Source organism: Motacilla alba, chromosome 6, assembly GCF_015832195.1.
Source record: "Motacilla alba alba isolate MOTALB_02 chromosome 6, Motacilla_alba_V1.0_pri, whole genome shotgun sequence".
Lineage (NCBI taxonomy): Eukaryota > Metazoa > Chordata > Aves > Passeriformes > Motacillidae > Motacilla > Motacilla alba.
Genome location: NC_052021.1, coordinates 34,905,786 through 34,919,140, shown reverse-complemented (window position 1 = coordinate 34,919,140; position 13,355 = coordinate 34,905,786). Strand labels below are relative to the sequence as shown.

At 59.3% G+C, this 13,355-nt stretch overlaps 1 protein-coding gene across 17 annotated transcripts in view; it reads left to right on the top strand.

Annotated features, from left to right (window-relative positions):
* The first annotated feature begins 1,985 nt into the window (after positions 1-1,985).
* EBF3 (EBF transcription factor 3) overlaps positions 1,986-13,355 on the top strand; it is a 131,764-nt gene continuing 120,394 nt past the window's right edge. For 12 of the 17 annotated variants that reach the window (XM_038140405.1, XM_038140404.1, XM_038140408.1 and 9 more), the window contains exons 1-4: positions 9,623-10,216; positions 10,446-10,602; positions 11,051-11,114; positions 11,797-11,852. In XM_038140405.1, coding sequence (XP_037996333.1) covers positions 10,083-10,216; positions 10,446-10,602; positions 11,051-11,114; positions 11,797-11,852 — 411 coding nt within the window. In that variant the 5' untranslated portion in view covers positions 9,623-10,082. Of the gene's footprint in view, positions 2,255-2,538; positions 2,697-9,517; positions 10,217-10,445; positions 10,603-11,050; positions 11,115-11,796; positions 11,853-13,355 lie in introns of those variants that run through there. The other 5 variants (XM_038140412.1, XM_038140403.1, XM_038140398.1 and 2 more) reach the window with 4 other exon arrangements.

The following is a 13,355-nucleotide window of genomic DNA, read 5'->3' as shown; positions in this document are numbered from 1 at the left end:
CCCTGAATCCCCTGCACCCCTGAATCCCTGCTCCCCTGCATCCCTGCATCCCCTGCACCCCTGCATCACTGCATCCCCTGCACCCCCTGCATCCCTGCATCCCTGCACCCCCTGCATCCCTGCATCCCCTGCATCCCTGCATCCCTGGTTCCTGCCGGCATCCCCTGCATCCCTGCACCCCCTGCATCCCCTGGTTCCTGCCAGCATCCCCTGCATCTCTGCATCCACTGCATCCCTGCATCCCTGCATCCCCTGGCTCCTGCCAGCACCCCCTGCATCCCTGCATCCCCTGGTTCTTGCATCGCTGCATCCCCTGCATCCCCTGCATCCCTGCACCCCCTGGTTCCTGCGGGCATCCCGTGCAGCGTTCCGCGCTCTGACAGCGCTCCTGGCCGGGCACAGGGAGCCGGGAGCTGCCGCCTCCTCTCTGCGGTCACACGGCCAGTGACCTCCGGCCCCGCTGCCGGGAGGGCTCCGAGCCGGGGCGCTGCGGCCCCTGCGCAGGGACAGCTCCGTGAGGAGGGGACAGCGCTCCAGCCACTGTCCCCTCGCCTCCCTGCGCAGGGACAGGTCCGTGAGGAGGGGACAACGCTCCAGCCACTGTCCCCTCGCCTCCCTGGCGCTGCCTCTGAAGCGTTCGGCCCCAGCGAGGGCGCTTTGAAGGGCGGCAGCGGAACCCGCCGACCTTCCCTTGCCGAGGAGCACAAGCACGTGGAAAGTACAGGATGTTTTGAAGTGTTTAAAAAGTGGATTGGGGACAGAAGGAGAGGGGCACAATTCATTTCCAAGCCTTACAACTCTAACAAGAACGGAGGGGGGAAGGTTTTGGGGAGAGCATCCCCTGCAGGCTCGGGAACGTCACGTGGCTCCGGAGGAATCTGTCTGATAAATGTTTTGCGGACACGGATTTGTCTCCAAAAGCCACCGGCTCGGCCCCCACGCGGAAGGGAGCAGCTGTACACGGAGGAAGTCCCCGCGGCTTTCCAGCCCAGCGCTCCGTGCCCTGCGGGGAGGGGTCGGGCCGGGCGGAACCCGCGGCGCTCGGGCCTGGAGCGCCCGGCTGCCCCCGGCTCTGCCTCCATCCCTGCTGCCTCCACGGAGCCCACAGAGCCCTTCATCCCTTCCAGTCGGGAGCGCTTTCCGCAGCGTGCGCATCTTCCTCGGTTTTCCAGGCGTTGGTACGAACGGAGTGGCCCGAGCCATGCGCTCGGGATAGTGCAGATCAGTTACAGTGCGAACCCCTCCGTGACCCCTGGGAGCTTCTGAGACTCCTTTGGGTGATTCCTGCTGGCTCCCCAGAGCTCAGGGCCGCCCTCCCAGCCCTGGAACCCCCTCCCCAATCCCTGAGCAGCTCCCGCCGCTCCATCCCTGCGGCGGGACGAGGCGAGGAGGAGCAGAGTTGTGCTGGCTTTTCCTGGGCCGGCCCAAACTTTGCCCACCCGCGGCACATCTGGGCAGCTGTTTCCCAGGGGCTGCAGCGGCGGCTGAGCTTGTCCGTGGGTGAGCACAGCAGGAATGCCCCCGTGAGGCGGCCCTGGCCGGAGGCAGCTCTGCGCTGCTCACCTGTGCGTGGGGCAGCCTTGCCCAGCCCGGGCTCTGACACGCTCCGAACCGCACGGCCCGCAGCCTCCCTCCCTCCCGATGCCAACCCCTGCCTTGTGCAGGCTGAACCCAGCCCGGAGAGCCGCTGCCGTCAGGACAAACCCGGGGGTGAATGTTCCCTGAGTTTCTAAGCGAGGCCGGCACCGACAGGTTCATTTTTTACAAATGTAGCTCCAGTCCTAAACCCGGGCTTCACTTCCCTGCAGGAATCTGCTTCACTTGGAAACCGCTGCGCTTTTTTTTGCCTTTTTTTTTTTTTTTTCTAAATACCTTCACATCTTGTAGCTGCACATCCCTCACAGAGCTGCCGGAGCTCTAGGAAGTATCCGTGGCAGCGGAGAGCTCGCTGAAGATCTCGGCAGTTATCCCTCCTCGAGGATTAAGCGGTGCTGCGGGAGTTCCCGGGCTAAACTGGGAGAGGGAGGGGAAGGAAGAGCAGAAATAAACCGAATAAAGTCTCTCGCAGCCGCTCGCGTTCTTCGCGCATCGCCGGCGCTTCAGAGCCAAGCGGGGAAGTTCGGGAGCGCAGCACCGGCCCGGGATGGCCGAGCAGGAGGGCGCCGGGCCCCGGCAGCGCCCGCCCGGGGGGATTGAAGGAGCTGGCGAGGTGTGAGCACGCCGGGCGGCACTCGGTCCCGCGGAGCCGGCAGCGGTGAGTTCCCCCGCGGGACGAACTGTTGCGCGTCCGCGGGGGCCGGGCGGTCTCTCCGCGGGCCGGGAGGATGCCGGAGGGGGATCCGCGGGCTCCGCGGCGTCCCGGGACGGAGCGCGGGGCGCGGGGCGGGGATGCGCGGAGGGCCGGGACGGGCCGAGCTCGGGGCCGGCCCCCCTGCGCTCCCCCTGGGGCCGCGCCGCCGATTCCGCCCCCGCGGGCGCCCCGCGCCTCCCGCCCGCCCCCGCGCAGCGGAGAGCGCGGGGGGGGACGGACGCTTGCGCACTGCTGCGCCCCGCGCACCGCCGGGCCCCCCCGCGCTCGGCCGGGCTGCTGCGCGGGGCCAGAAGTGTATTAAAGCGCGGGGAGCTCCGCGCACTCCGCCGCGTCCCCGTCCGCCGTGCGCGCTGCCCTCCGCGCGCCCCGGCCGCGCCCGCGCAAGGTAAGCGGCCGCGGGAAGGGGCGCGGGAGGGGGCGGAGATGCCGCTTACCTGGGACGGGCCGGGCGCGGGAGCGTCGCCCGCGGTTCTGCGCGCAGCCTGCGCGCCCCCGGCACGGCCGCGCCCGCGGCTTTGCGCGCAGCCTGCGCGGCGGGGATGCTGCGCGGCCCTGCGCGGGGCGGCGGCGGCGCGGAAGGGTCTCCGGGGCTTTTTATCCACCCTCCCGAGCGCAGGAGGGGAGAGCCGAGCGCCGCCGGAGCCGCCGCGCCGCGGTGGCCGGGCTAAAAGGCAGAAAGCAATTAAAACTCCTCCTTTCGGATTAACAACCAAAAATTGATCGATCTGTCAGGAATACTGTTGATTTATGAAAGGTGCTTATTTCCTTGGTATGGAGAATTTTATGTTCTCTAGGTGAAACTGAGTTCACCCAGCTCCAGAGTAGATTGATGTTTTAATAAAAATAAATAAAGGGAAAAAGCTCGCCCGGTCTTTGGGGACATCAACTCTCAAATCGCGGAGTTAGACTAACAAATCAAATCGCATTATCTTTACATTTCACATCTTTTAATCTAAAAAAATAAAAAATTTAATTAAGTTTAAAAATCGCGGGCAGCGCCGCGCTCTTTATCACCCCCAACTTTTAATGTGAGGTTAAAAAAAAAAAAGAAAAAATTAAAAAGTTGAAATGACAAATAATCGGCGGCTGCTGGCGGATGTGCGGGGGGAGCGGGAGGCGGCGGGGCCGGGGGCGCGGAGCGCGGCCGCCCGCGCAGTGTCCTGTAGATGGCACACGGTCCCCACGCTACAGAGCCTCGGCGGCGGCGAGAGGGGATCTGCCGAGGGAAGCGGCCATCCCAGCACTTGTTGTTTACCCAGGCCGGGGCGTTCGGAAGCCCACTGGAAATTCGAGCCCGAGGGGCGCGGGGAGCGCCCCGTCTCCGCCGGCCGCCCGCGGCCGCGGGACTTGCGCGCCGGGCGGGATGCGGAGCGCGGCTCGCGGGGGCCAAGTCGGGGCAGCGCGGAGCGGGGGAGCGGCCCGGGGGGCCCCGGCCGGGCCGGGCGCCCCGACACGTTTGTCTTTGCAATGTAAATCGCGGCGGGACAAATTGCTTATTAACAGTCGGGAAGAAGCGGCGCTCTCCTTCTTTCTTCTTTTCTTTCGCTGTTTTCATTCCGGCGTGGCCCCCAGCTACGCTCGGGGCGGCCTCGCCGCCCAGCAGTTTTCCCTTCATTTCAATATCCTAAAGAAAATGCAAATCACCGCGCTGCGGCCTTTTTAAAAAGTTAAATTAGCAACAGCTTTAAGTGACTCCATTAGCATGGAAAACATACAAATGTTTAATGTGGGAATAGCCCGGCTTTCGGGGCTCCGCGAGCGCGCCGGGGCGGTGGGCTGGCGCCGATCCCGGCTCGGGGGTCCCCCGGTGCGGCACCCGGGACCCGCACCGGGGCCGCGGGCCGGGGGAGGCACCGGGCGGCTCCCGCAGCTCCCGCGCCGCCGCCGCGCCCCGAGGCTTCAATCGCTGCCAGGAGCGCTGCGGCCGGCGGGGGACATGCGGGGCAGCGAGGGCACGGGGGACCCTGCCCCGGTGCGTGTCCCCCTCGGGGCTCGCTGTCCCGCCCGCCGGGCGAGCGCTGCGCCGCCCGCGCCCGCTGCCGCGGCTCTCCCGCGGCTCTCCCGCGGCTCCGCCGTGCGGGAGCGGGTGCGCTCGGCCGGCCGGCCCGGGGCTCCGCCGCCGCTCGCCTCGGCGACAAAAGTGCTCGCGGCGGCGGCAAGTTCTGCTCCGCCGGGGCGAGCGGGCCGCACCGCGGGGCTCCGCCGCTTCCCCGCGGCCGCTCCGAGCGGGAGCCCCGCGCCGCGGGCATTGCCGTGCGCCGGCGGAGCGCGTTCCCGCATCCCTGCAGGGCAGAGCGAGCCCCGAGCACGAAAGAGTTAAGGTTTCTATTATTCAGTCGAGGTCTTGTTAGGATGTAATCTGCATTTTCTAACTACCGCGTAATAAAAAGTGAGAAGTTTTGAGACACCTTTCTTGATTATACCTTTGGCGATACTTTAGGTTTTACATTTAATTTGCATTTTGTTCTTAGTGAATATTGAAGTCTTGAGTGGAGGATTGAATTTTATTAGGACATCTGGACTGACAATATCAAATCAGACACCAACGTCCCAAAGCATGCTAAAATTTCAGAGTTAATTAGAACGAAGTGTGTTTAATTAAAGCCAATTATAATATCTGAAATTATCTGATCGATCCTTGTTTGTTCAGTTGGAGTCGGTTGATATTGTTCCGCCGCACGACGGGACCTGTCCGGCCGCCGGCTCCCCGCGGCCCCGGCTGCGCGCCCGCGCTCTTCCGCGGGGGCGGCTGCTGCTCCGCCCGCGCGGCTCCGGCCGCCCCCAGCCCCTTCCCGGGGTCCCGGGGGGCAGAGCCGCGGCGGCCCCGCGGCAGCCCCGGGCCGCGCCCCGCATCCCGCGGGGACCGGGAGGGCAGCGCCCGCGCCGCGCCCTCGGGCCGCCGGGAGCCGGGCAGCGCCCGCGGGGAGTTGGTACCGAGGAGAAGCTCCCGATGGGCGCACGGCTGACAGGGCTGGCGCTCGGGCACGGCGGAAGTTTAAGCCCTTTTTTCCTTCTATTTTTCCTTTTTATTTTCCCTTTTTTTTTTTTTTTTAATAACTAATTTTGGTGTAACCATATCGGGGCGCGGGGCCGCGGGAGCGCGCCGGGGGGAGCGCAGGGCCGAGGGCCGCTTCGGGTAAAACAGCCCTGCACCCACAGCGAGTTCCGTCACCCCGAGCCGGACCCAGCAGGCGGCCGCGCAGCCTGGCCCTGAGCCGCGCAGGGGCGCGGGAGGTGCGCGGCCGGCCGCCCGAGGCCACCCAGGGCCCCCAGGCACGGCCAGGGACAGGGACAGGGACAGGGACAGGGACAGGGACAGGGACAGGGACAGGGACAGGGACAGGGACAGGGACAGGAGCAGGGACAACCTCCCCGAGCCCGCGGAGCCGCTGCCCGCCCCGCGGTGCCTGCGCGGGGCGCGGAGCAGCTCGGCCCCCCGGCCACCCCCGAGCCCCGCGGGGCGGCCGCACCGCTCCGGGTCCCGTGCGCTGCGCAGCGGCCCCGGGATGCTCAGGAATGCCAGTCCCAGCTCGGAAATGAGCCCGGCGCGGGTGACTCCGTCCCCAAAGGCGAGCGGCGCGGGGGTCCCGGCCCGTCCCGCACCCCCTGCCCGCGGCGGGGCGCGGGGGGCCCGGGCTGGCGGCCCGGCCGGGGAGCCCCAGAGCACCGGCACCGCCCGGGCTCGGCCCCGCTGCGCGGCTGGGCCGCGTTCGGCCTCTGCCCCGGGCCGAGGATGCGCGACCCCCCGCGCAAGGGCCGGGCCGGGCCCCGCGGCGCTGCGCCCCCGCGGTAGGCAGCGCCTGGCCGGGAACGAACGGCCCGAAGCCTGAAACCGCACCACAACACCCACTCGCCCCAAAACAGCCATCCCTCCCTCCCGCGGCACGGGAGTTTGTAGAGGTTTGCTTCGGTCACACCGGGCATATAAATTACGCCCGGTGTAACCCAGCTCGCTGGTGATGAAGGCGCCTTCCAGCAGTAAAATTGAAATCCGCACCTCGGCGAGCTGCGGGGCCCGGCCGAGCCCCCCGAGAACGGGGCCGGGGCCGCCGCTCCCCGCTCCCGGCGCAACTTCCCGCTGGGAAAGTTTGTGCGGTGGGAAGCGCGGAACTGGGCTGCTCGGGGCCGAGGAAACAGCGAAATTACCGAAATCACGCTCTCCGACTTGGGTGATTTAAACCGTGAAATGAGAAATAAATAAGAAATAATAATAAGGAAAAGGAGGAAAAAAAAAAAAGTGAAATGATTGAGATAATAGTCCCGAGGGGATTGTCCCGAGGGGGGAAAAAATAAAACAATAAAGTTTCGGGGAGTGCTCTGGGGGCGGTGGGAGTCGGGGCAGCAGCTCCGAGCTCCGCGCTGCGCGGGGCTCCGTGTCCGGCCGCCGTGCGGGGCAGGGGGACGCGCCGCGGGGCGGTGCGGGGGGCGCGGAGCGGGGCCGGGCCGGGGGACAGCTGGGCTGCGGCCATCTGAGCGGCTCCGCCGTGACATCTGGGAGCCCGCTGGTGTGTGGCACGCGCATCGCTTGATGTCGCTATTTAAATGCAAATTTGCGGGGGGATCACTGAAGCCTCACCCCGTAAATTCACACAAAAGGGAGACTTGGCGCCGGAGGAGGAGGAGGAGGAGGAGGAGGAGGAGGTGGAAAAGGAGGAGGAGGAGGAGGGCCGCGGAGCCGGGAGGGCTCGGGCCGCCCCCCGCAGCCGCGCACACCCCCTGCCCGCCCGGCGCCGGCCGCCCCGCGCAAGGTGCGCGGAGAGCGGGGCCGCGCTCCCGCAGCCCGCAGCGGGCCCGGGGCTGGGGGCAGCCGGCCCTGGGGGGGCCCGGGGCCGGGGGGGCCCGGTTGCCGCTCCTCTCCCTCCCTGCCGGGCCCCGGAGCGGTGCGAGGAGCTGCCGGCGGCGGGCGCCCCGCGGGATGCCGGCCTGGGAGCGGAGCGGGGCGCTGCGGGCAGGGCAGCAGCCCGGGCGGGCTCCCGGCAGCTCCCGGCAGCCAGAGTGACAAAAAAAAAAAAAAAAAAAAGAAAAAAGATAAAGTTGGTGAATGATAAAGACCGTATTTTCCACGCTTTGGGTGCAGGACCAGATGATCTAGAAAATGAGCTGAAATAGATTCAGGCTCAGAGCCTGTTGTGAGGAGCAGCTGATTCCCCCATTCCTGGCCAGATGGCTTCTGAACACAGATTTGCATTCATTTTCGCTTAATATCGTCCAAAATAGTGGGGCAGCTGCATTTGTTGTCAAAAAGGTTTAAAACTCCCTTTCTTTCTGGGGCAGGATCGTTACCTTATGTGATGGGCTTATGGAACTTTTTTTTTTCTTCCCCTCCTTAGTCAACAGTATCAGATTTAAAAGGATTTGTTTTAAAACCTTCTAATTTGGTAATCAGATTTAAATCGCCTTGGCGCGTGTAATCTGAATTAAAGATACTGTAAATGATTTTAAGCTTTCGTTAGCGGAGGGGAAGCACCAAGTTCGGCGTTGCTCATTTGAGGGAATATCTCGCAATAACAGCGGCGTGGGGCGGTTTTTACCTGATTTTTAGCAGGGAAGGTTTTGCGGGCTGGGGGGACCCGCAGCCCCCGGCGGCCGCTGCGGGTCCCCAAACGTGTCCGTGCCACCAAATGCCACCGCGAGCACGGCATTGTTTGGCAACTTTGGTGTCTCTCTCCGCGCGATAAAAGTGTTTGGGTTTGTAATCTGCCCTACTGTACCTCAAAAGCTCCGGGCTGATTATGAATACAGGAATTTTCTTTTAATTTCTCATGAATAGTTTCCATACACTTTGATTTAAGGTTATTAACATTCTATAGACAGTGGCATCTTTAATATGTGGCGATCGCTTCTAAAGACTAATCTCATTACCCTCAAATAGTCATAAAATATGATTTTATTATACTTACGTATTTAATTAGACGGCCAGCAATGTAATGGATTTTGAGATCGGGTAGAGCAACAGCTTTGATAATTCACTTATCTTTGGCAATAGTCATTAACCCCCAACACCAGCAAAATAGATTGCTTTCTAACACATCCTTTTTTTTTTTTTTTTTTTTTTTTTTTTCCCTCTTTTCCCTCACCCCTTGGAGAAAGGGGATCCTGATAACGCGAATCGGACTTTCGATTTTCACCGATTCATTCAGATACGAACGCCGATTTTCCCCGAGTTCGGGGAATATTAACGAGGGGACCTGGGAAATTCGCAAAAAATAAGCACCAAAAATTAAAAAAGAGAATTTTAAAAAAATAGTACAAGGAAGTGGTAGCCCACGCTGGGCGGAAAAGGCTCACCACTTGAGGAGAAGATATATAGATATCACATGTAAATATATATAAAAATACATCAATATGTATAGAATATCAGTATATATAAGGATATCAATGCGTTTAAAAATCAATATATAAATATCAGTGTGTAAAATATCAGGGTATAAAATATCAGTGTATAAAATAATGTAAAAAATATCAGTGTATAAAATATCAATATATAAAATATCAGTGTATAAAATATCAATGTATGAAATACCAATATATAAAATATCAGTGTATAAAATATCAATATATAAAATATCAGTGTATAAAGTACCAATGTGTAAAATACCAATATGTATACCAATACATAAATCCGTATCAATACGAAATGTACAGGAACATAAACCCGCACGTAAACCCATGACAGGAAATGTCAGGCTGTGTTTCTGAGGGGACACACGGGCGGCCGGGAGCCGGGGCTGCCTCTGCGTGCGCACCCGAGCGCCGAGCGCAGGTAGCCCCGGCCGCGTCCGCTCGGCGCTCGCAGCGCAGGGGCGCACCCGCCATCCCGCCCTTTGTCCGGCCGAGCCCCTCCGCGACCCCTCGGCGCGGGGGGCCGCGACCCCTCTGCGGGCCGGGCCGGGGCCGCGTCGCCGCGCGTGTCGCCGCGTCTGTCGCCGTCCGTGTCGCCGTAGCCGCGGGGGGGGCCGGGCGGGCGCGCCGCCGGACCCCGCGCTCCATATATGGGCGCGGCCACGCCCCCTCGGCGACGTCATCGATGACGCCACGTCTCCCGCGGCGGCGGGGGCCCGGCTCCCGGGGAAGGGGCGCGCTCCTCGGGGAGGGAGGGCCGGGCTCTGCGCGCCTCCGTCCATTCCGCGAGCCGCCACGGGCCCGCGCCCCGTTCTCCCGTGTGCCCGGCAACACCTCCGCGGTAATCAGGGTTTTTTTTTTTTTTTTTTCCCCCCCGTTTATTTGTCTTTTGGAGCAGGAGAGCCTTGCCAGAAAGTGGTCGATTCAGCAGTGTCCTGAAGGTTTTTTTTTTTTGCCGAGCCGGTTTTTACTAGGATGACACCACGTTGAGCGCGTCTGCGAACAACAACAACAAAAATATTTATTCTTTTTTTCCCCCCCTCCCCCTCTAAAAAAAAAAAAAAGCCGCCTCGCAGTGTCGCCGGCTGCAGTTATACTTTTTCCTTCTTTTTTTTTTTTTTTCTTTTTTTTTTTTTTTTTTTTTTTTAAACCACCAAACTGGAACGCCATCCAACTCGCCGCACAGAAGTACTCAGTAAATTGTTTATGTCGTGCCAATACAGGACAGATTGAAGAAGGAAGCAAGACTTGAACTGGGCTTTTCTCCTACTGATCACAGGGAGTAAAGTCATCTCTTATATTCCAGTCGCCAAGGAGAGAGAGAGAGAGAGAGAGAAAATCAAGCAACAACCAACCCACCCCGTATCTGACATTTCCCTCAATTTTAACCCCTTTTGGTTAGGAGCTGGTTTTGCCCAAATTTGTTTTAATGTTTGGGATTCAGGAAAATATACCGAGAGGTGGGACGACCATGAAAGAAGAACCGCTGGGCAGTGGGATGAACCCCGTCCGCTCATGGATGCATACTGCTGGGGTAGTGGATGCTAACACGGCCGCCCAAAGGTACGTCTGCCAAATCCTCTCCCGGCGGTTTTCTCCTCCTGTATTTCTCATCCCGGCCGTAAATCCCCCCCCTTTAACTCCCCCCCCCGCCCGCCCCGTATCAGTTACAGCCTCCCCGCTCCGCGCCGCTCCGCGCTCCCCGCATCCCCCCGCATCCCCCCGCGGCCGCGGAGCCTGCGCGCCCCTTCCCGCCGCTCTCACCCACGCCTTGTCTTGTTTTCTCCCGCAGCGGCGTGGGGCTGGCTCGGGCACATTTCGAGAAACAGCCGCCTTCCAATCTCAGAAAATCCAATTTTTTCCACTTCGTCTTAGCTCTGTACGACAGGCAGGGACAGCCGGTGGAGATTGAGAGAACAGCTTTTGTGGACTTTGTGGAGAAAGAGAAAGTAAGTCTGCCAGTTTTCTCCCCCCCCTTTTTTTTTTTTTTTAAATTTTTTTAAGCGTAATTGAGTGGAGCAGAGCTCGTTCCCAGCACGGCGGCTCTCCCGGCGCTCCGGCGGCGCCCACGCCACGTGCGGCTCCCCCCGGCCTCTCACGGCCGCCCGGAATAAACCCCGGGCTTAGAAACTTAGCGCCGCGGCCCCGACTTATTTGAAACACCGGGAAAAACGGCAAAACATGACATATTTGCACCGAGCTAATGACATCATCAGCGCTCCACACCAGGAAAAAAAAAAAAAAAAAAAAAAAAAAAAGAGAGAGAGTGACCGTGGGCTGAATTTCTGAATTTCTGCAAACTGTTAACCCCGAGCCGCTTCAGGGACGAGAAAAATGGGCAGCAGGAGGAGGGCGATATTTTTCATGCTAAATGTAATTATTTATCGTTGCTTGCAGGAGCCAAACAATGAAAAAACTAACAATGGGATTCATTATAAACTTCAGTTATTGTATAGCAATGGTAAGTTGTCGTTCTCTCATTTTTTGAGCGCCTGGGTGCCGCGGAAAAGTCTGGTTTTCCTTCCGAGGCCTTTTTTTGGGGGGGAGCAGGGGGATAAAGGGTATAAAGATTTCGAGATTAAAATTACACGCGTGTAAACACGGCTCTTTCCTTGGCATATAAGGAAAACAAAACATAAAGGATCGATAAGTCAATGGTACTTCACATGATTAACCGGCTGGGCTTGAAGTGGAAAGTAAAAAAGGGGATCGATGGCTGCTCGGGCACGGCGGCACTTTGGAGGCACTTTTTTTTCTAGTTTGGGAATGGATGGCAATTATTGGGATGGGGCAGAGCGGAGCCCCGGCCCGGCGGAGCCGCCTCCTCGGGCGCGGAAAAGCCGCGGGGGCCGCTCCGCGCCCGCGGTCCCGCGCGTTCCCCGGGGCCGCGGCGAGCCCGGCCGGGGGGGCAGCCTCGGCCACGGCCCCCGAGCGCCGGGCTCGGCACAGCTCCCTCAGTCCCGGCTCGTTTTTGCCATTATCGATGGGTTTTGTTTGGAATTTTTGGACGTGTCCCCGCCGCCGGCGCGGGGCCGATCCCTGCCCGCTGCGGGAATCGCCTGACCTCATCCTTTCCTGGTGGCACCGGGGGGGCTCGCTCCCGAAATCCTGACGGGGATTTTGTCTGTGCTTTCCCTCGGCAGGAGTCAGGACAGAGCAGGACCTGTACGTTCGGCTAATAGACTCCATGACCAAACAGGTGAGAAAGTTTTCGCTTCCCGTGCCACGCGAGTTCCCGAGTTCGTGCCCTGCGGGAAGGGTGGGGGGCCAGCCAAGCGCCCGCCCCGGGCTCACCGGAGCGCGTGAATCGGGGAGCTGCTGACCGGGATCCCGGTCACCGGAGGATATTTGGGAAAGGGAAAACGGTGTGCTGCTGCTTCTCGAGGCAGCGTTGAGATCATTCAGTGGTGTGTGTGGCATGGAGGACAACGTCATGGGAACAGATGTTTGATATAATTAATTTAGCGAGGGAGAAAGGAAAGAGGAAAAAAAAAATCCCAGCGAGTTACCCAGATTTATTTTAAAATGCACTTTTCCCCCTCTGTAACTTGTATTTTTTTGGCGGTATTTTTTCTCGGTGAGGAAAGGGCAGCCCCTTCCCCACACTCCCAAACTGGCCGGGATTAGTCCTTTTTCTTTTACACCGCGACCATCCAGCAACGCGAGACGTTTATTTGGATTTAAAAGTTAAATGTGCTGAGGTGAAAAGTCATCTTGTTCTCCTCTAGTCCATATTCACCTCTCAGCCCCCCATCTCCATAATTCAAACTCCATGCTCCAGGGGTCACCCAAACCCGTCCATTTCCCTGAGATCAGCTTCTGTTTCTTCCTCAAACCTCTGTCATACCTTGTAAATAACATAATTACAAGCAGTTCCTTATTAAATAATTTAACCTGTCTTGGTCAACTTTTCCGATGATAACTACGTGTTATCAGCGTTGCACCACTGCAATTACAGACACAGAGCTTGGGATTTAATCAACTTTATTTCTTTTTTTTCATTATTTTTAATTTTTTTATTTTTCCGGAGAGACATTTCTCTCCTTTAATTTTTTTTTTAAATTAGTATTTATCAAAAATCTTTTGGAGGGATAGGGAGGAAGGCGAGAACGGGGAATAATTCCCAGCGTTCTGGAAATCAGATCCCAGCGGTGGAAATTAAAACCATTCCCCCGGTCTGCCGGGCTGCAGCAGCGCTGCCGGCTCTGCCCTGCCGGCCGAGGCCAGCCTGCCCACATCCATTATTCCTGGGAACTTTGCAGCGCCCCGGGTCAGGGTGGGCCCCGCGCAAGCTGCGCGCACGGCCGCGCTGCCAACCCGCAGAAAGTTTCTCCTTGTGCTGCCCAAAGCCGGGCTGGCGTAAAACCCCCCAGCAGCACAAGAGTGGGATTTCCTCCCGCAGAACAGCAGAGCTGACAGGCCCAGTGCAATTACTCTGACAAAGACCGAGGCGTCGTAGCCTTCAATAATTATTTCGCTGGGTTACAGAGCAGCCTTTTAAACTCCGGAGCGCTCTCGAGTTGACAATGTGGGTTTATTTCCTTTGTATACAGCAGCTAAATGTTTTCGGAAATCGCCGTAGCGGTGTAATTAAGAGGCTGGCATAGGCAGCTATAAGTTTCGTTAGCGCCGAATAAAGGAGCAGAGAGGACGCGTTCGAAGCGCACTTTTATTGTCCATTTCGGCTCGTACCTCTGCAGCA